Source organism: Peromyscus maniculatus, chromosome 14, assembly GCF_049852395.1.
Source record: "Peromyscus maniculatus bairdii isolate BWxNUB_F1_BW_parent chromosome 14, HU_Pman_BW_mat_3.1, whole genome shotgun sequence".
Lineage (NCBI taxonomy): Eukaryota > Metazoa > Chordata > Mammalia > Rodentia > Cricetidae > Peromyscus > Peromyscus maniculatus.
The window spans coordinates 37952175-37972762 of record NC_134865.1 but is presented as its reverse complement, the minus strand read 5'-3'; the positions used below and the strand labels follow the sequence as shown (position 1 = coordinate 37972762).

Sequence of the window (20588 nt, the reverse complement as noted above, 5' to 3'; positions counted from 1 at the left end):
AGAATTTGGACTTGAATTTTTGAAAAATGCTGTAACTTTTGAGATATTAAGGATTCTTGAAGATGGACTAATTGCATTTTATATTATGGGATGGTCATGAATCTTTGAGGCCAGGAGTAGAAAGTTATGGTTTGAACAGGAAATGTCCTCTACTGGCTTGTGTTGAAAACTTGTCAGCTGACGGCAATGTTTTGTGAGATGATAGAAATGTTATGATTTGGAGCCTAGATAGAAGTTGATAATTAGGGCATGTTCTTGGGATGATACATTGTGCCCATCCCCTTGCTCTCTTCACCACCCCATGCCTGGCTTCCATACAGTGAGAAACTCTCCTCTGTCACATTTCACCATGATTCACTCCCTACTCTAAGTCCAAAACATGAGGCCTGGACTGAAAACTCTGAAACTATGAGTCAAGTACATGTTTCCTCTTTTAAAACTGTTTCTCTCAGGTATTTCCACAGTACCAAAAGTCTAACACCTGTAGCAAGTCACATAGGACAAATTCTGGTCTGGGGCAAAGATCTTGAAAACTAGTGTTCAGGGAGAGGATGAGTGAGGTACAAAGCAAGGGCTTAGTGATGAAAACCAGGCTACTGCAGTCCAGGGTTTCACCAGTGGGAAGTGCTCCACGGGGACGAGCAGAGAGCATGGAAGCTGGTTAAACGAACATTACCCAAGCTTTAACTGTTTCTCAGAAGCTGTTCCTGGAGAGAAGGGATATGTCTACATGCAATTGTATATTGATCTTACAATCAAATGCTGAGTTTGCTAGGGATGATGAATTACCTCCAATTCTGTCTCCTTCCACTGCAGATCCCCACTACTTGGTAGCTGCTAAGTAAGAGTTCGAGATAATAAACAGTCTGCTTTTAGTCTTTGGTGCTTCAAGCACAGTGTGGTGTCTGTGCTAGCTGCCGGCACTTTCCTCTTGGGTGGATCATATTAGGACTAGTTCTTTGTCCTGATTGCTACTCAATAGCTGGGATGTTCACTCTTTTGGTATTGGGATATTATAAACATTAAAAATATTCTTTATTGGATCAGGGCAAAATAGTGTTTGTTGCCTAATCATACAAATGAAGATGGAAACAATGAGACATGAAAATGAAAACATAAACACCCAGGACAGGAGAGGAGGAGGCAGAACTCGGAATCATTTCAAGAAGGAAGGTCATCTTAGTTCAGTTTTAGACATAGACTTTATTTATAATTCATAAAATTTAGTTAGAATCCAGTGAATCTGCTTCCCTTAACCCCAGCCTGCGCAGCCATTAATCTTCTCTCTTTCCCATATTTTTGTCTTTTCTAGATTTCATATAGAATTCATATAACATGTAATCTTAAGTTTCAGTTTCTTCAAGAATATCTTTCATGTGTCAAATACAGGCTAGGGACAGTCAAAGATAATATGTCTAGACATCTGAGTGTCCTTCATTTGAATTCATCCTAAGTAAAAACACCTAAAGAAACTCAGATTCTATGTGCAAGTGACATTTTTCTAATATGCATTTAAAATAATTATTAAAATTAAGAATTTCTCTCTGGATACCACTAATGTTCATCTCCTACAGCATCCATGGAAAGCACATCTCATTTGGGAAAATGCTGAATTAAAAGATTTTGACATCTTCTAACAATTCTAACAGCCTTATTTTCTCAGCCATTGATTTGGACTATTAACTCTTATGTAACCATCAGCAAAATTTTTAATGATGACTAGTGAAACCTATATAATATTGCAACATGTGTATGTTTACCTTTCCGGAACCTAAACATTTTAACTTTGCTATATTTGTTCTCATCGTCTTAGTTACTTTTCTATTGCCGCAACAAAACACCATTGACCAAGGCATTTATAATAGAAAGCATTTAACTTGGGGGCTCATGGTTCCAGAGGTTTGGAGTCCATGACCACCATGGCAGGAAGCATGGCAGCAGGCAGTAGGGCATGGCAGCTTACATCTGCTCACAAGCATGAGACAAAAAGCTAACTGGGAACTGTGTCATCTTTTGAAACCTCAAAGCCCACCCCCAGTGACACACCTCCTCCAATAAGGCTACACCCTTTAATCCTTCCCAAACAGTTTCACTAACTGGAAACCAAGCATTCAAATATACGCACCTATAAGGGCCATTCCCATTGAAACCACAACATTCTACTCTATATTATAATGCAAAAAGCATTAGTTCAACTTCAAAGGTCCCCATAGTCTTTCTCAATACAGTTTGAAAGTCTAAAATCTCTTTTGAGACTCAGGGCAATCTCTTAATTGTAATCTCCTGTAAAATCAAAATAAAAAGGCAAATTACATACTTCCGACATACAATGGCACAGAATATACACTACCATTCCAAAACGGAGTAAAGCAGGCATAATGAGGAAACACTGGACTTGAGCAACATGGAAACCCAGTGGGCAAGCTCCAATTCTTGTAGCTTCACCCCTGATGTCAAAGGCGTTAGATGGCCCTTCCTTCTAGATTTGCTGACTGCAACACACTCCTCTCTCCTGGGCTGTTTCCACACCCTGTCTACAGCTCTTCTTGGCAGACTACTCTGGCATCTCCAGCATTATGGGGTCTCTAACATAATCCAGGCTTCACTTTCATAGTTTCATGAAATGGCCTCTTTAGGCCTCCATGCAGGGGTGCCTTGGCCACACACTTGACCTCATCAGCTTCCCTTAACCTCAGAGGGAGGTCCCCAAAACCTTTTACTCCCATACTCTTCAAGATTAAAGCCAGGACCATGTGGCTGATGCTGCCAAACTCCTCTGCCTGCTTGAGATGGAACTTTAACCTCTCCTTGAGTTACATTGGCATGAGTTTTATTTGTTGATGCTTTTCAGAATCAGATAATGCCTTAGGCCTTTTCACAAGTTGTAGGATTAGCTGAAGGGGTTGGTCTCTCCCCTAGGGGCACCACTCCATTTATTCCGTTTTTTCCTGATCTCTTTCAGCATAAACCATGGCTCAAACACTAAATTTCCTGGTGCTCTTTTTCTTTTCAGACCATACCCCCTATCCCCTATGCCCTACCCCTAACCCCTATCCCCAACAGGGTTTGCCTGTGTAGCCCTGGCTGTCCTAGAACTTACTTTGTAGACCAATCTGACCTCTGCTTCCTGTCATGTGCCACCAGCCCCAACTTTCAAACTGTATGTTGTGTATCTTTTTGTCCCATTTGCTCTTTTTCATTATAGATCTGTATAAGAGTGGTCACTAGTAACCATGCAAGAATCAATGTTAGGCAGTCTTGAAACTTCCTCTGCCAAATAAATTAGTCCAAAATTTTTCAATTTAATAAATTTTACCCAGGGATCTTAGCAATTTAAGTAAGGAAAGGGTCTAAGCTTAACTTTATGAAGCTTTATTTTATATCTGCCTCTGTGATAGTTGTGGCTACCTGATGAATCTTGAAGGGATGGGGAGAGAGAGGAGAGCACTATCGTCAGGGTTTGGAGATGAGAGAGATCTACACCTGCTTCTCCACTGTTTGTTGTTTTTGTTTGTTTAATGAGATGAAATTACATCAGTTTGAAAATACCTGAAGCAACCTTAAAATACAAAAGTGTATCAGAGGCTGTCTGAAAAACAGGAGGGGCTCAGCATCACCCACTGTGATCATAGCAAGAACCTAATGCCCAATCCGCTGTGCTTAACTGGCTCATCTGTAGGCTGAGAGAATGACCCAGGACTTTGAAAAAGCAGAAGGGACCTATTTGAATTTGGGTATTTATTATCTGTGCTGCAATAATTCACGAAAAAGTTTGTCAGAACTTTTACATGCTACTAAATAAAGGTTTTATAACTAAATATTTCTTCCAAATTATCCTTCAGTATATATTATTTCAATATGAACTTGTTTTTGTATTTGGTGATAATTTCATACCACAGTTCTAATCTCTATTTAATTCAAAACTGGTCTGGTCTAAACATACAGTTGCACAAGAACACACCGAATTCCACCTTTGGCAATGTGGTTCTCTATTGGTGACATGATTCCTGTGTCAGTCAGCTTTCATCACTTCGACCAAACACTGAGGAAATCTTTGAAGGTTGAGAAAGTTTCTTTAGCTTCAGTTCACAGTTGCCTTGTGCTTGTGGTGACATGGTGCATCTCACAGAAGAGAAAGAGAAAGAATGAGACCGTTCCAATACCTCCTACCCCTCAGTTATGAAACTGCCTCCAACCAGACCCCAGCTCTTTCAGTTGTAGTGTTCCCCTACCACTCAGAGGCTGGCAGTCAATGCTAGCATATAGGTCTCTGAGGGACATTTAAGATCAAAACCCCAACAACCTCATCGCCATCTTTTCCTCTAAAGACTGCTGTGGGATTGAACCCACAGTACTGCTGCAGACATTATTCTTGAACTTAACTAGCAATGTCAGTATGCTTACAATGTTAGTGTTTTTGCATTTTGAGCTTTTTTTATTTTTATACAAGAAAGTTCAAAGACTGCAAGATCAAATTTTGCTTTTGAAAAACGCTACCATAAATAAAGCCTACTTTGTAATCAGAATCCTATTTTTTTTTTTCTGCATAAAACAGCCTAGAACAGTGGTCAATTGGAGATGAATGGATTCCAGGAAGCTTCTAACTTGATGAGATCTATAAGGGCCAGTGCCAGTTTATTTATACTAATTTTCTCTTGCTACTTGTATTCTATTAAGAAACAAAATCCAAACCTTAGAATTTTTAAATGTTATTAAACATGAAAATGGAATTTGTTTTATGCAAAAAAATTGGAACTATGTACATGAAAACTGAACAAGGGGATGGTTTCATGGAAGTTGGATGACGTCACTAGACGTCATTTCTCTTATTTGGGAGGTTGCAAGCTTTTTCCCCAGGATTTAACGATTAAAAACAAAAACAAAAAAACAAAAAACCAGACTTGGCTGGTTGCCTTTTACTTCCCAACAATTTCAGATTCAATTGGGTCTTGTCCCTACATTGTCTGAGAGAGCTGAATTTAACCTTCCCCTTTAGACGCAAACTGTTTTCTTCAGGAAAAGTCACATAGTCTTCAAAAAGGATTAAAGAGCTCAGCCACAGACAGAGCTGGGAGGAAAGCGGGTCCGCGCAGCATGGAACTCAAGACCTCACGCAGCTCCTGGGACTGGAAAAGAAAAGCCAGAGGATCACGATCGACACGAGGGATGGGACCAAAGGTTCCATCCATCCTCCAAGCAGGAGACAAAGGTAACCGAGCGCGTGCGGGAATAGGGAGACGACAGTGGGAGGCCCCTCGGCCCCGGCCGGGTGGCGTGACTCCAACAAGCCTCCCTGGACGAGCAGGGAATGGGTAGGACAACAGGAAGGGCCGGGGCGGGGCGGGCAAGGAGGCTCCGGCGGGAGGGGCGAAGGCTGGGAACGCCCAGGCCACGCCCCTGCGCCAGGCCACGCCCCTGCGACAGGCCACGCCCCTCGGGGCCCAGGAGCCGTCGCGGAGGCGGGCTCCAGGTCACGCGCTGGGGCGGGCGACCCGCGGCCCGCGGCCCGGGGCGGGCGCCGCCGAGGCCGAGCGCGTGCCTCACGTCCTCCTCGGCCCCGCCCCCGCGCTGCGCACGCGCGGGCGCGCCCCGCCCCTCGTCCCCGGGGTGGGCGGGGCGCGGAGCCCAGCCGGGGAAGCCGCGGGAGCGCTGGGCCGGGGAGCGCGTGAGCTCCGGCGCCGCGTCACGGACCTGCCCGCCCTCCGGCCCCTCCCCGCGCTCCGTTCCCGGCCCTCCCGCCCCCCGGCGAGCGAGCGGTGACTTAAGCAACGGAGCGCAGCGAAGCCCATTTTTCTCCTTGCTCGCAGCCGCGCCGGGCAGCTCGTGGCGCGGCGCCTCCGCTCCGGCCCGAGATGAATGCTGCGGCAGAAGCCGAGTTCAACATCCTGCTGGCCACCGACTCGTACAAGGTGGAGCTGCGGTGTGGGCCTCGGGGCCGGGGGCGGCGGGAGCCAGGGCGGCGGGATGGGGCAGGTGGAGGAGCCGCAGCGCGGCCGCTGAAGGATGGAGGCGCGGGCCGGAGGCGGGGCCTGCGCCGCGGCGGGGGCGCGGCCGGAGGCTCGGCGGGATGGGCGCACGCTGCGGCTGCCGGCGGCCTGGGCGCCCCGGCAGGGTGGACTGGATGGGACCGCCCGACGATCGGGCTGGTTAGGTAACAGCCCCGGGCTGGCCAGGTACATCCCTGCCCCGGGGAGCGCGGGGAGAGGGTCCTGGCGGCGTGCCCTGCACCCAGCCCGTGGCTCCAGCGTGGAGGACAAACCCGGCGCGGGGAACCGCGTCTGATTCAGCCTTCCACTCGGCTGGGCTGCGTTTCAAACTCCTAGGGGTCATTCACGCGCCTGGCCCCTGATTGCAGAGGCCAGTGTACTGGCACTTCAGGGTCATCACAGGATTTCTGTGAAAAGGAAAGTGAAAGACCGGGCGGTAAAGGAACTTAACCCTAGAGAACTTGTGGGGAGGGAAATGGCCCAGTGCTTCAAGGTGCCTATTGATTTGACTCTTGCAATAAATCCACTTGAAATGCACCTTAGCAAAGGAGGAGTGAGGAGAAAATGCCCCCACGATTATGTGAAGTGAACCACACTGATCTTAAGCTAAGTTTCGTTAGCCAAGACACTTAAGGGTACGATGTCAGACTAGTACCCTCACTAGAACAAATTAAATTTTAGCTTTCAGGCTTAGCATTTACTTAAGCATCGAGGTGGTTTTGAGTGTAGTAATTAGGCGTGGTGCGCTCGTGGTTTTGTTTTGGCTCCTTGCTTTTTAGTTTTTAACCCTGTGATCTGAGAGTCTCACAGAGTTCCATTTTGCTTATAACTCTAGTTTGTCCATTTCTTTGTAATCTATTGTAAGCAGGTGAGTTTTCATTTTAATAGATGCAAGATTTATCAACAGGTGGTCTTTCAAATGGAATTTGTACTTTATTTTATTTTACTTTTCCGAGACAGGGTTTCTCTGTGTAAGCCCTGACTGTCCTGGAACTCACTTTGTAGGCCAGGCTGGCCTCGAACTCAGAAATCCACCTGCCTCTGCCTTCTGAGTGCTGGGATTAAAGGCGTGCGCCTCCGTGTCCGACTTCAGATGGAATTTTAAAGTGGAATTCACCTTTGCAAGATTGTTACAGTTTCTACTGTGGTACTTAAGACTTTCAATTCTCTACTTGATTTAGTTCAGTTGAGGTGTTTTGGACATCCTTGGTGATTTTAGAAAAGTTGCATTCGTGGTTTTCTAAAATTTAAATAAATATCCCTAAGTAATTTTCAAATATTTTACTGTATTATGTATGAAATGACTGAATGTAATGGAAAATATAAACAGATGTTAAGTGTAAACTTTTAAAGGGCCAGGCTTGGGAGAGCACATCTTTCTTTTAATCCCAATACCCAGAAGCCAGAGAGGCAGGCTTCTTGAGTTCCAGGCTAGCATGCTCTACGTAGTGGATAGTGAATGACCAGAGCTATATAGTGTTTCAAAAAAAAAAAAAAAAGTGTGTAAGTATCAGTGATGTAAAACTGCTTTAGTTTTTGGCGGTGTTTTGGAGATGCTTTTCCTCAATGAATAATCAGAAAGCTCTATAGTTTTCTAGAAAGTCATGCTTATCTGCATGATTATAATTTGCTTATAATTTTTATTTCTGCCCATTTTCATTAGACATTTTGTCCTTTATTTTTTGCCTTTTTATCTTAGGTAGAGGTAGCAAAACATGCTTAAAACTTGAGATTACAAGTAACAAAAATTCTTTTATTTGGAAATTACATATGATTACATGTTCTTTTTCAGTTCTTAAAAATTCTTGGCTGTTTAAAAGAGAGTGGCTGGATGTTGATGAAGAGATTTCTTCTAAAACTAAAGGGGAAAAAAATCATTTCCTAAACTACACAAAGTAGCTAAGGTAGTGGCCAAGCATATAGCAACATGTGGGATACATTTTCAGGGTGTCCTTAAGAAAGGGCAGAACACTTGGGGCCAGTGGAGGAGCGTTTGAAACACACTTCCATTTCTGTGGTCTCATATTTCATTATGTGTAATAAGTAACTGAGCACACAGGCAGATGCAGCTCTTCAGTCTCATCCTGAGTTCTTTTTCCAAATAAAAAGGCCTACTCTTACATCTTTAATCATTTGGGTTTTCAGAGTAGCTTAAGGCACAGTTTCCCACCCAGCTTTAGTGACATTTACTAAAACCCAGCTAGGGAAGATAGATGTGAGCCAATCTAGTCATTGCAGGGGTTGGGTTGCACTCAGGACTTTCCTGTAAAGGAGGCATGGTTTTTCTTTTTTAGCTTACCTCTGGGATGGTCAGTTTCCAAATAACCAGGAAGCAGTAAAAGATGCTTTTCTTCTGCCCCACACAGAATTTCCACAAAACTGTATACATCAGCAGAGAACAGTTTTAACATTTTTCAACATTTTATCTCTAGCAGATTAGCAGAAGACATTGTCGTTTGTGCTGTGGCTAGAAAAGACAGGATACATAAAAGTAGTCCTTCAGTGATGTTCAGGTCCCATCATACCACTGAAATGTGCTGCCAGAGTAACTTGCTTCTCAGGGGCCTCCTAGGCCAGCTATCTAGAACTCAGCACTTTTTCAATCATGCATTAGTACATAATGGAGCAACACAGAGAACAACAGTACCTTACAATCCAGGGTGGAGAAAGGTTGATTTTAGAGACACTTCAGAGAGCTGCTTAACTTCCTTTCAGAGATGACGCCGTCAGCTGTTGTGTTCTCCAATGGCTGAGGAACACAGGAAGTTGAACATTATTGCAGAAGGGTTTTAGAGATGAGACTCATATGACCAAGTTAGTTCTGCCTGGAACTTGCAGTGCTTTCCTCTCACCGCTCCCGTTTTTTGTAATTGCCTCTCTAGTGCTTCTGAGAGAAGGTTAGGAACGTGGACCCATGGCACCAGAGCTTATCAATGAGCAGGGGTTCTGCATTTTTTTCCTGATGCATCCTTAAAGACATATATGTATCAGCCATAGTGACATACCTCTATAATCTTAGCACCGAGAAAGAAGAGGTAGGAGGAAGTCCCTTCAAATAAGTTTTATAAATTCTGGGGAACCTGGGCGATAGAAATAAAATGGTAGGGCTGACACCCTCAGTTAAAGATGCTTGCTACCAAGCCTGGTGGCTTGCATCAGCTGGGGAGCCATGTGGTGGAAAGAGAGAACCAACTCCTGCAAGTATTTATGAAGTAGTTTATGCTTCAGAGCTAAATAGCAACAAGTTATTTTCTGTGGCAGCAAATTCCCAGACCTTCCCCACACCGTAATAACTCCTGAAAAGCAGGAGAACCAGTTAAAAAATTTTGCTGTAGTAAGGCAGAGGTCAGCTGGGATGGGGCTAGTGGATCCTTTTCTTATGCTGTATGTATTGCACAGATAATGTAACTTATCTGTGGCCTTCGATACGTCATCCCATTCTATTTTAAATCTTGGTTCTTAATTACCAGTTAAAAATACAAGTGATAACAATTTGGGAGGAAAGATCTTGAGAAGCCATCAAGTCAACCTACTCTGGAGAAAACTATACCTAATTCCCCCAGGAGAGTTCTGTTTACCTTACGTATGCCTCCATCCCCAGTCCCACTGTCGTAGTAGGACAAGGGTAGACCCTGGAGAATGGAATAAATGTACTGATGCAGTTGTTTGGCTGACACTCCACATTGGAGAAAGCTCACCCTTGTTAAAACAGGGCTAGAACCTTTCTGTTCTAGGCATTGAAAGTTATTGTGTAGCACCTCATCATTTTAGAAGCACTATAGGAGCTTTTTTTTTCTTTTTATGTGTATGGCTATGTTGTCTCCATGCATGTCTCTGTCCCACATGTGTGCTGGGTGCCTCTGGATTCTCTGGAACTGGAATTACAGATAGTTGTGAGCTACCGTGTGGGTACTGGGAATCAAACTCTAGTGCTCTTAACCACTGAGCCGTTTCCAGCCCCTGAGCTTACCTTTTCTTCAAGAAGGCAAGTGGAATGAAGTTCTGTTAAAAGGCTGTTTTCATAGCCTTCTGTGTTCTTCACAGGGCTGTGTTAGCCATAAGAGAGCCCTGCCAGTTCAGGGAACAATTGCCTAGGAATGTGAAGAATTGCATATCATTTTCTCTAGCAATAGAAATCAAAGCAGTGCAGAAATGAACAGGATTCAAGAACTTCCTTGTCATACACTTAATTTCAGGCATATGAAATTTATTAGTGTTGCTTAACATTGAAGACTGAGCTCTTGATTTTCCCATTCATTCCTTCCATAGTCTTCATTGACTCAATAAATGGAACCTTTTCTTTGAGGAGGAGCTGAGATAGGGTTTTCTATGTGCCTCTGGTTGGCCTGGTATTCTCTAGGTAGCCCAGGCTGGCCTTTGGTTCAAGGCAGTCTTCCTGCTTACCTGAGTGCTGGGGTCACAGGTGTGTGCCACTCACTGTCCCTGGCTTAAATTGTACTATTGATAACCCACAGAGCTCAAGCCAGACTGTAGGAGGTATCTGTGTCATCTCATTACATCCGATTCTAGTTCTCCTTTAGCTCCAAAAGTCCTTGGTAGGTGTCTTCTCACCTGACTTAGTCGTGTGCAGTAAGTAGCTTCTTAATTTCTGTCTCTGTTCTGAGCACTGTAATAGTCCCTCATGCCAGATTGATTGTTTCGATTATTTTGTGTGCGGCACACACTTCGGTCTGAGATTGTGAGGAGGGGCTAGGAGTTGTAGCTCAGTGTTAGAACATGTGCTTACCATAGGTAAGAGCCAGTGTTCAGTCTCCAGCATCAGAAAATACAAGTCAGGTTCTATTTCCCTCAACTTAAAACATAATGGCTCCCATTGCACTTGACACACAGTGAGCTCCTCTCAGCCCCTGTGGCTACGGATGATCTTACCTCTTCTGACCTTACCTGTTCCAAGGACCAACTACACTGGCCATTGCTGTCTCTTATGCCGACGAGTTTCCTGTCTTCTCATTTGAATCTTGTTTACATGTCACCACCCAGAGAAATCTCCCCAGTTCCCTTTAAAGATACTTGCCAGGTACCTTCTGTCCTGTCCTGATTTTTCATAGTGTCCATCTTAATCAGCAGTTACTTTGTCTGGGTATTGTTTTGCTCTTCCCTTCTCATTAGCCCTGTAAGAAGTGAGACCACATCAGCCTATTTTACTTTCTCCCCGCAGCATCTGAAACAGTAAGCCTGGCACATGAAACAAACAGGTCATGTGTCTGTGAATAAACTGACTGGAGTTACGTCATATCCCATTTTGTGTTGAAGGGTCAGTGACCACTTTAGCAGAAAATAAAGAGGGCAGCAAACTAGTAAAGCTAGAGTTAATGCTTAGAATGTTTGCTAAGAAACTCTGATTTTTTAATTTCTCTTAAAATTGTAGAATATGGTTCATTTCTAATTCAACAGCCTGTGAAACTTTGTGTTTTAAATGGTATCTTTTTTTTTTTTTTTAACATAGAAAACATTCTGAATATTTAGGCAAAAGCCGGTTTTAAAGCACTATTAAAAAATGCATCCAAAGCCGGGTGGTGGTGGCGCACGCCTTTAATCCCAGCACTCGGGAGGCAGAGGCAGGCGGATCTTTGTGAGTTCGAGGCCAGCCTGGGCTACCAAGTGAGTTCCAGGAAAGGCGCAAAGCTACACAGAGAAATCCTGTCTCGAAAAAACAAAAAACAAAAAACAAACAAACAAAAAAAAATGCATCCAAAACAAAAGCTTTAAAGAATAAATGCTTATAGATGAAGAGATGGCTCAGCTGTAAAGAGCACTGGCTGCTCTTACAAAGGATCCAGGTTCAGTTCCCAGCACCCACATGGTTACTCGGCTCTTGTCTGGTCTCCTCAGGCATAGCATGAATGTGGTACACAGACATACCTGTAGGCAAAACATCCATACACATAATAAAAATAAAGAATTTTTTTTTAATTAAGGGCTTTAAATTTTAAAGCTATGTTATTTTACAGAAGTATAACTTCACTGGTATGATGGAAATTTTTATTATACTTTTAGGCCCTGGTGGACTTAAATGAGTTAGAGATATTTTCATTCAACTTTTGACTCTTTGGACTTCTCAGAAAAGTAATTAATTTGCCTTGTGGTATATTTTTATGTACGTGGAATGTGTATTTGTGTTTGCATGTTTCTGGGCTATTCTGATCCTACAGACAGTGTGTATAGGCCAGAGATTAATGTCGACTATCTTCTTCCTCAATTGTTCTCCAAAATAGTATATTGAGCTGCAGTCTCCCCTGGAGCCAAGAGCTCAACAGTTTGGCTAGTCGTAGCTAGCTAGTTTGTTCTGTAGACCCTGTCTCGACCTCATGCTGGGATTGCAGTTGGGCCACCACACCTACCTGCATTTCCATGGCTGCTGGGGACCCCAGTGGTCCTCATGCAGCAAGTGTTATCCACTGATTCGCCCTGCAGCCTGCCTTACAGACTTGTAAATCCTGGTAGAAGATACACGGTTAAGTATATGAACTGTAAAGATCAGAACTGACTCAGGTCAAGGTGGATGCTGTGAAACACAGATGTGAACCTGAGTTTTATAAAGTTTGCACTGTGTCATCCAGACCTGTATTTCAATTTTGACCTTTCTCCTACCTCAATACCTAAGTTTCTCTAAAAAGCTGGAATTACTAGGTTGGAAGACTGATGTTGTTTTTACATACATCTTGGGTATATTTTAAGTGCAGGTTTTTGTTTGTTTGTTTTTTGTTTTTCAAGACAGTGTTTCTCTGTAGTTTTGGTGCCTGTCCTGGATCTCACTCTGTAGCCCAGGCTGGCCTCAAACTCCCAGAGATCCACCTGGCTCTGCCTCCTGAGTGCTGGGATTAAAGGCGTGCACCACTGCCACCTGACACGGGTTTTCTTTTTTGTACTGAAATATTATTTATAAATATACCTAACTTGGGTTTTTTTTTTTTTTTTTTTTTTTTTGCATTGTGGTAGACAATAGGTTTAATTACTGTGAGTTCTGTATTAGCTTTCTTACTGTTTTTTGCAGCTTTCCTAAAACTGACAGTGATCAATCCATGACTTCCAATCTTTAAAGTCCAAAGTGTCTGCGTTGTGTTCAGGGTGCCTGTGCCTTTTATTGTAGGGTTTGTTTTTTTTTTTTTGGGGGGGGGGTCGTTTGTTTGTTTGGTTTTGGTTTTGGTGGTTGTTGTTGTTTTTATCTGTGCCTAACAAGAAGCTGCAGACTTGCAGGACTTAGGCCCTCCAAGTCCATGTCACTGTAGAGGTTCACCCACACACCTTTGCCTGTGTGCAGCAGCAGGGAAGCTCCAAGCATGCCTCACTGGGAAGGAAGCGCAGAGGATGGTCCTTCAGAAATAGCCGTGGACATACATTGATTTTGGAATGCTAATGCTAAGCTATAACGAGTCTGTAGGGAGAGACCAGCTTCACCGAGATGGAGGCTGTGCGGCCAAAGAAACACTGGTTTTCCTAAACTTGAATCATAGCTTATCAGGAAACATGGGGTGGACCATGGTCCGGGACACTGGTCCACCATGGCTGTAATTTATCCTGTACCTTAAATTTTAAAGTTCCTTTTTCTGTTCTTACCACTGTGCAGATACACACTACTCCTCCAGGCATTGATGTGTACACTTACCTTATTTATACAGTTGCCTTAAAGTGACAAAAACACTACAGTGAAATTGAAAGTCTAGTGAATAAACTTGTTTTTCAGATGGAAGTTGGAAAGTCTTTGACAGTGGCTCTTAGCAAATTCATAGAATAGAAATTGTGATAAAAAGGCTTTTCTGTTTTTAAACTCATGAGTTTAGAGATCTAGTAGGAACTTACTATTCAATTAGGAGGCAATTTGGAAAATAAAATTGGCTTCGTTTATGTTTTTAAATATTTTACTACATTTTATATTTATGTGTGTAGGGACCTGTGTGTGTGGTGCTCATTTAGAAGTCAGAGAATGGCATGGAGGAGCTGTTCTCGCCTACCACACGTGTCCCAGGGATTGATCTCAGGTCGTCAGGTTTATTAGCAGCAAGCCCCTGGACCTGCTGAGCCATCCCAGCCCGAGACAGCTCCTGTCTGCTTTTCCTTCTTCGTCTGCCGCTGCTGTTGCTCTCATCCAGGTCTCTGTAGAACACTATGGCCGCCAGGAGCTCCTCCTCAGTGCCTCGTGGTTGCGTAAAGAAGGGGTTATGAGCCGGGCGGTGGTGCGCACGCCTTTAGTCCCAGCACTCGGGAGGCAGAGGCAGGCGGATCTCTGTGAGTTCAAGGCCAGCCTGGGCTACAGAGTGAGTTCCAGGAAAGGCACAAAGCTACACAGAGAAACCCTGTCTCGAAAAACCAAAAAAAAAAAAAACAAAGAAGGGGTTATGAGAAGATGTTGACTCGGCATGTTAGATAGCTGTGAGATAGAATGAGCATTCTTGATCCAAAACTCAGAACTTCTTAAGCATGGATGACATGGGCAAAATTCCAAACCTGACCTCATAAAACCAGTCACTGTCAAAATCTGGAGGCCAGGAAGATGGCCCAGTCAGTGAAGTGCTCACTGCAGAAGCCCGAGGACCTGAGTTTGGTCTGTAGCACCTGACAGGAAAAGCAGCCGTGTTGGCAGGTGCTTACAATGCCAGTGCAGCCAAGGCAGAGGCAGGGGACCCCTGGGTTTGCTGGCCAGCTCATCTAGCCAAATTGACGAGCTCCAGGTTTGATAAGAGATCCTGTCTCAGAAATGAAATGGAGAGTGACTGAGGAAGACCTGAAATCCACCTCTGGCCTCCATACGCATGCATGCACATGCACACACACCACACAAACATACACACAAAAAGGTGAAAGTATTTCCCTCAGGTAGATAGGTCCTATCCCCAAAATACAAGTATAGTCAAGTACCCCAAAATCCCAAATCTGAAGTACCTCCAGTCTCAAACATTTCACCAAAAGCAAAAAAGTGCACACAACCTGTCTGAATCAGCTGCTTGTTTCATATGATTGTGTACCTCAGACCAAAAAGGGCTGTACCCTAAGACCAAGTGGAGACTTTCCACCCTAAGGGCTTTGAACTCACTTAAGTATAACCTCTTCAGTCACTTTTGTTTTGATGGTAAGATAAGGAATTATTAGCAGGATTGTGTTGTGTGCAGCCAGGGTGGGAAGGTTGATCAATAGCAAGTAAGAAACAGTCTGATTTGGGGATAATTTGAAGACTTGTCTACTGTGCTTCAATTATACTCTTAGTATTTCCTAATGAAGGTATCTTTCTTTGTATAGGTTACTCACTATAAACAATACCCACCCAACACAAGCAAAGTTTATTCCTACTTTGAATGCCGTGAAAAGAAGACAGAAAACTCCAAAGTAAGGAAGGTGAAATACGAGGAAACAGTATTTTATGGGTTGCAGTACATTCTTAATAAGTACTTAAAAGGTATTGCTTTTCCCAGTACATTTAAAACATTGCTTTTATGTGGCTTCATATCTTTTCTGTATTGTTATGTTCTGTTATTTGAAGTAACCTTTCAGTAGTCTAATTTTGATATTTAATTATATTTGATCATCACTTTAAGAGTTGTTTTGGAAAGTTTTGTTTCGTTTTGTTTTGTCTTAGACAAGACTTCACTTTGTAGCCTAGGCTGGCCTTAAACTAGGTGAGTTGCTCAGGCTGTCCTCAAATTCACGGCAGTCTCCTGCCTCAGCCTCCCAAGTGTTTACACTTCTGTGTTAGATGTTTTCAGTTAGAGATAGGTTTTCTGAAACTGATGAATTGCCAGAGAAAGTTTAGGACAGTCAGTAATACTCAGAGGCCATTCTTGTTTACTGATAGACCTAGCCATTTACTCAGAGCAAGAGATTTATTATTGGTCCTGAAACTCATTTTGAATTATGGTAGATTTAACTAGAATATTTTTATATTGCTTTAGACATATCTTACAGTTTCATTTTCAAAACTGTTTACAATAGTGGGTTTAGTTCTAAGATGAATTTTAAAACAGGAAAACCCTCCAAAGTAATTTTTAGGGGTGGGTTGGTTGTTTGTTGAGGCCGTTTAAATAGTATATTTTGTAATGGAGTTTCTAGGCAGGGAATCAGTTCCAAAGACCTTACACATCTGGACATTTTTTAAACAAAAATAATTTTTAATTTTATGCAAATGATAGTTATTTTAGGATCAGATAGGTTATACATGCTGCATTACTGAAAACCCAGCCAGGTGTAAAGGTCCTACAGTGTGGAAAGAGACTGCACAGGGTATTTTAAATAATATTTAAATAATATTAATTAATATTGGTTTCTTAAGATAGATCGTACGTTTTTTTTATTCAGTTATATAACTTTGGAAATTATTATATATAGGTTGTTACCGTGTGTGTGTGTGTGTGTGTGTGTGTGTGTGTGTGTGTGTGTGTGTATGTGTGTGTGTGTATGTATGTGTTGCATTGATTGCCTACTTTAGGCTAAGACTTCTTAAACTTTTGCCATTGGGAATCCCTTCTTGACCTGAGGAGTTTTTACACAATCCTGAGTATATAAGTATATAAAATAGATATACAAAGCAAACATTAACTTCATAATACATCTGATGTTATCTTTTATTAAAGACTAAACAATATATATTCCTTATTTTGACAATGATCAAACTGCCCTTTCATATAAATCTGTAGTACAAATGGCAGAAGTGTGTTTAGGGCCATTTCATAATTGATGAGAATTCTGTTCTAATTCAAAGCCAAAATGCATAGACAATTTTTTATGAAACCCAAATCAGCATCTTAAACCGCAGTTTTTAAAATCAATCATGCCGGCCAGTGGTGGCGCACGCCTTTAATCCCAGCACTCGGGAGGCAGAGGCAGGCGGATCTCTGTGAGTTCGAGGCCAGCCTAGGCTACCAAGTGAGTTCCAGGAAAGGCGCAAAGCTACACAGAGAAACCCTGTCTCAAAAAACCAAAAAATAAATAAATAAATAAATAAATAAATAAATAAATAAATAAATAAATAAATAAATAAATAAATAAATAAATAAATAAAATCATTGTTAACACAGTAGAGTACAAACATACATTTGCTGAAGCTACGTACTTAGGAGTGACAGAAAGAAAACACTAAAGTCTGTGTTCTGTGATTAAACCATTGTGTTTCTAGAAGAGCAGAGGATTTTGTACACACAGTGAAAGTACGCAGTTTGTAACAGACAGTAGTCTTGAAGCTGAGCAGAGTATTTTAGGCAGCATTTGTTGACTCTGCGTCGCGTGACAGTATGCAAGTGCACATGTGTGTGTTCAGACCCAACCGGATGCTGTTTCATGATCCAGCACAAGTGAACATTGCTGAAGAACTTTGAATTCATTACATGTTTGGTTTTGAATTAACTTGTGACTCTTGTACATTCAGAAGTTTTTACTGTTGCCGTAGTTACAAGTTTCTAAGTAGCTGTGGGTCACCCTGTAAGTAGGCGCTGTGCCCTTGCCCTTACTGTAGGAGAAAAGATGGAAGAATATCTAACAGCACTGCAGATGAGTTTTGTTTGTTTTGATGCTGTCTGTGCGAGTGACTTTCTGTTCTCTACCTGCTTGCTCGTTTTAGTTTCTCAAGACAGTCTCACCGTGTAACCCAGAGTGGCTTCAGAACTCAGGACCTCCTGCTTGGGCTTCCTGTGCACTTCATTTATGAGTGTGAGCGCTGTGTTTGCCCCCGTGCTTGTAAAATAATGAACATTTGTGCTTAGAATGAGCTCTGCAAGTAGAGGTTTCTTTTCTGAATCTGCTCTTGACCTGATGAATCTCGTTCATCATAAAGGGGGTGAGAGAGCTGAAAACATGGCTGTGGTGACTCAGCAATTCACAGAATGTAAACAAGACCTGTGTGTCCTTCCAGGTAAAGTAGTGACCAAAGAGAAAATCCAGGAAGCCAAAGAAGTGTACAAAGAACATTTCCAAGATGATGTCTTTAATGAAAGGGGGTGGAACTACATTCTTGAGGTAAAAATGGCTGTCACTTTTTACCTGTTTTGGTTTTTGTTTAATTCAAAATTTCTTGCCATAGAATTTGAATAGAAAATTCAACTAAAGCTTTTTGTTGATGATCTGAATATAATGGTTATTTTTAGGTATTCTTACAAAAACTAAATAACATTTGGTTTTCCTCTCTAGTGTGAATCACTAAGATAGTTTATAGTAGACCTATGTAATATGCTATGTATGTGATTTAGAATTAAAATAACTCATTTTTTGAAAGATAATGTAATACATTTCTGGAAAATACACCTTAGAAAATGGAGATACACTAATAATTTTTAAAGGGTATGGTCACTTGGCAGTTTCAAAAGTGATTTCTAACTTTCTCAAGTGAAAGTAGATGCTATGAGTTCATTACCACATAACTCTGGGAACTTTCTCTCAGCAACTAGAATAGTTTGGTGTAGCTCCTTAGAGTTGATGCTTGCTTTTCCCTTTACTGTAATGTCGTAAGCATCCAGATTACTGGGAATTGAATTACACAGGTAAAAGACACCTAATGGTTTCTGTATTACTACACTAAGATTGGAATATGTCGTGCACCATATGAAACCCACAGTAATTAGAAATACTTGTAACTTTCATGCCTATAGTAAATGAGTCTTAAGCCTTGGTAACTGTGTTGGATGTCTAAAAAGTGTGCAGCCAAGCTAACACAGTGTGTTTGCCATCACTGCATTCTGTGAGGTCTGTTGTGAGGACAGTGTCTAAGCCTGTCATTCCTGGTGGTTCTACAGTCAGACCTAGGGCTGCTGAGTGACTTGCCTAAGGTCTTGCAGATGCTTTTGAGATCAAACCAGGGTTTGTAAGGCAGCATTCTGCTGCTACATCATGATGCCTCCAGTGTTTTTCATTGCACATAGTTTTCTCTCATTTAAGTGCTCTGTCCTGAATCACATGAACGCCTAGGATTTCCACAACAACTTGCCTTCTAGACAAAGGTTAACTGTATATAGAGAGTGGAGGTGCCCACCTCTAGTGACACACCTCCTCCAGGAAGGCCACACCTCCTAGACCTTCCCAAACAGCTCCAGCATCTGGGACCCAAGTGCTCAGAGACATGAGGTTATCAGGACAATGACTTAGACTTTGGCATTGGATTTCAGGGTCTTGGGTTTAAAAGTCTACTTGCCAGAAAAAAGATAAAGCTTACTTAAAATTATTCCAGTGGTTTCCTTTTCTTTGTGTCTTCTTTCACACTAGTCTTTAATCTTCCCTCCTTTTTTTTTTTCATGTATGAAAATGACCTGTGTAGAACAAGTTGCTTGTAGGATATTTTTAGCTTATGTCAGAATGAAATTTTTCTCTTTCTGAACAAGTCAGGGAAGTGCCGTTTTGATCAGTGTTGATCGTAAGTGGTAGGTGTTCTTAGCAGAAACAGCATGAACTTAAAGAGCTGGATTGGTGCCTAAGTTGTTAATCATTTTAATTCACTTTAGAAGCTGCAGGATACTCTGACTAACTAGATTATTGCTAATGATTTAACAACAGCTATATTTTCTGCAGTGGTAAAAATTTAGCTTCCATAAAATGTAAAAAAACTTCCTGTGACAGACAACTGCATATTGCCTGTTGAATGAGTGAATATTATTGCCTCCTGCCAGAAATACGATGGTCATCTCCCAATTGAAGTAAAGGCTGTTCCTGAGGGCTCTGTCATCCCCAGAGGGAACGTGCTGTTCACAGTGGAGAACACAGACCCCGAGTGCTACTGGCTTACCAACTGGATTGAGGTGAGTACGTTTGGCTTTTATTCCAAATCTTACTTTAGTGGTGATTGGCGATAGAAAACTGTGGAATCCAGTAAGTTTGCTCCCAGTAGTAAAGCTGTGTAATCTACAACTGACTCCTGTCTCAGCTTCCTCATCAGTGAACCGGTAATTGAGCTAAAGGATCTTTAAGGTCCTTCTAGTGAAATGTGATTTTAGGACACTCTATATAAATCAGATGACTAAAGATTGTTACTTAAAGCTCACTTGACATCTGTCCTATAATTCTTTTTCTTTTGTTCCTGCTGGGACTAGAATCTAGGGCTTAGTTCACACTAAGAAACTCTTCCACTAAACTGTACCTCTAGCCCTTTTTTCCAAAAAATTTCTTGAAGCAAGGTCTCACTAGGTGGTTCAGACAGGCCTTGAGTTGGCTGGCCTCTTGCTTTAGCCTCCCAAACAGCTGCCACACCAGGCCAGCTAATCCCCTGACATTCTCCATGTGTACTGGCTTAGAGCAAAATCAAGCAAGTAATCACTGCGGCTTCTGTTGGACATTCTGTTGCAGTAAGAGTCAATTCATTCACTGATTTTTCAATGAATTTTTCAGCTTCTAACCTAAATACAGACATTCTGTGTTTCTACTGTTTAATTTCTAAATCTAAAACAAGGGCACATATGTAGTAGGTATTTTGGGTTGCTTTACATGTATCTCTAAGTGGTTCCACATTGTCATAGTCACAGTTTTGATGATAATGTGATCTCTAGCTTCTTGGTGGATTACTATGCGGTGCATCTGTGGAGGAAATGACCTAGCAAGCAACAGTGAAGCGGCATGTCGCTGAGCAGTGTTTACGTAGTCAACATCAGCATTTCAGTGTTGATGAAAGTAATT

At 42.2% G+C, this 20588-nt stretch overlaps 1 protein-coding gene and 1 long non-coding RNA gene across 9 annotated transcripts in view; one reads left to right on the top strand and one right to left on the bottom strand.

Annotated features, from left to right (window-relative positions):
* Positions 1-1183: 1183 nt before the first annotated feature.
* LOC121822364 (uncharacterized) lies at positions 1184-14168 on the bottom strand. 8 transcript variants are annotated; one of them, XR_013044340.1, is made up of 7 exons: positions 13961-14168; positions 11030-11119; positions 9958-10078; positions 8635-8956; positions 8287-8454; positions 3962-5126; positions 1184-2283 (listed from the first exon to the last, which is right to left on the bottom strand). It is a non-coding gene; the product is annotated as an uncharacterized LOC121822364 (long non-coding RNA). The 8 variants fall into 8 exon arrangements; XR_013044342.1 differs by lacking the exon at positions 1184-2283 and having other exon boundaries at positions 3498-4122; positions 4960-5126; XR_013044338.1 differs by lacking the exon at positions 1184-2283 and having other exon boundaries at positions 3498-5126.
* The window catches only part of Nampt (nicotinamide phosphoribosyltransferase), a 35314-nt gene continuing 20340 nt past the window's right edge, over positions 5615-20588 (top strand). The window contains exons 1-4 of the mRNA XM_076550802.1: positions 5615-5909; positions 15243-15399; positions 17845-17948; positions 19589-19717. Of these exons, the coding sequence (XP_076406917.1) occupies positions 5853-5909; positions 15243-15399; positions 17845-17948; positions 19589-19717 (447 nt within the window). The 5' untranslated portion in view covers positions 5615-5852. The remainder of the gene's footprint in view (positions 5910-15242; positions 15400-17844; positions 17949-19588; positions 19718-20588) is intronic.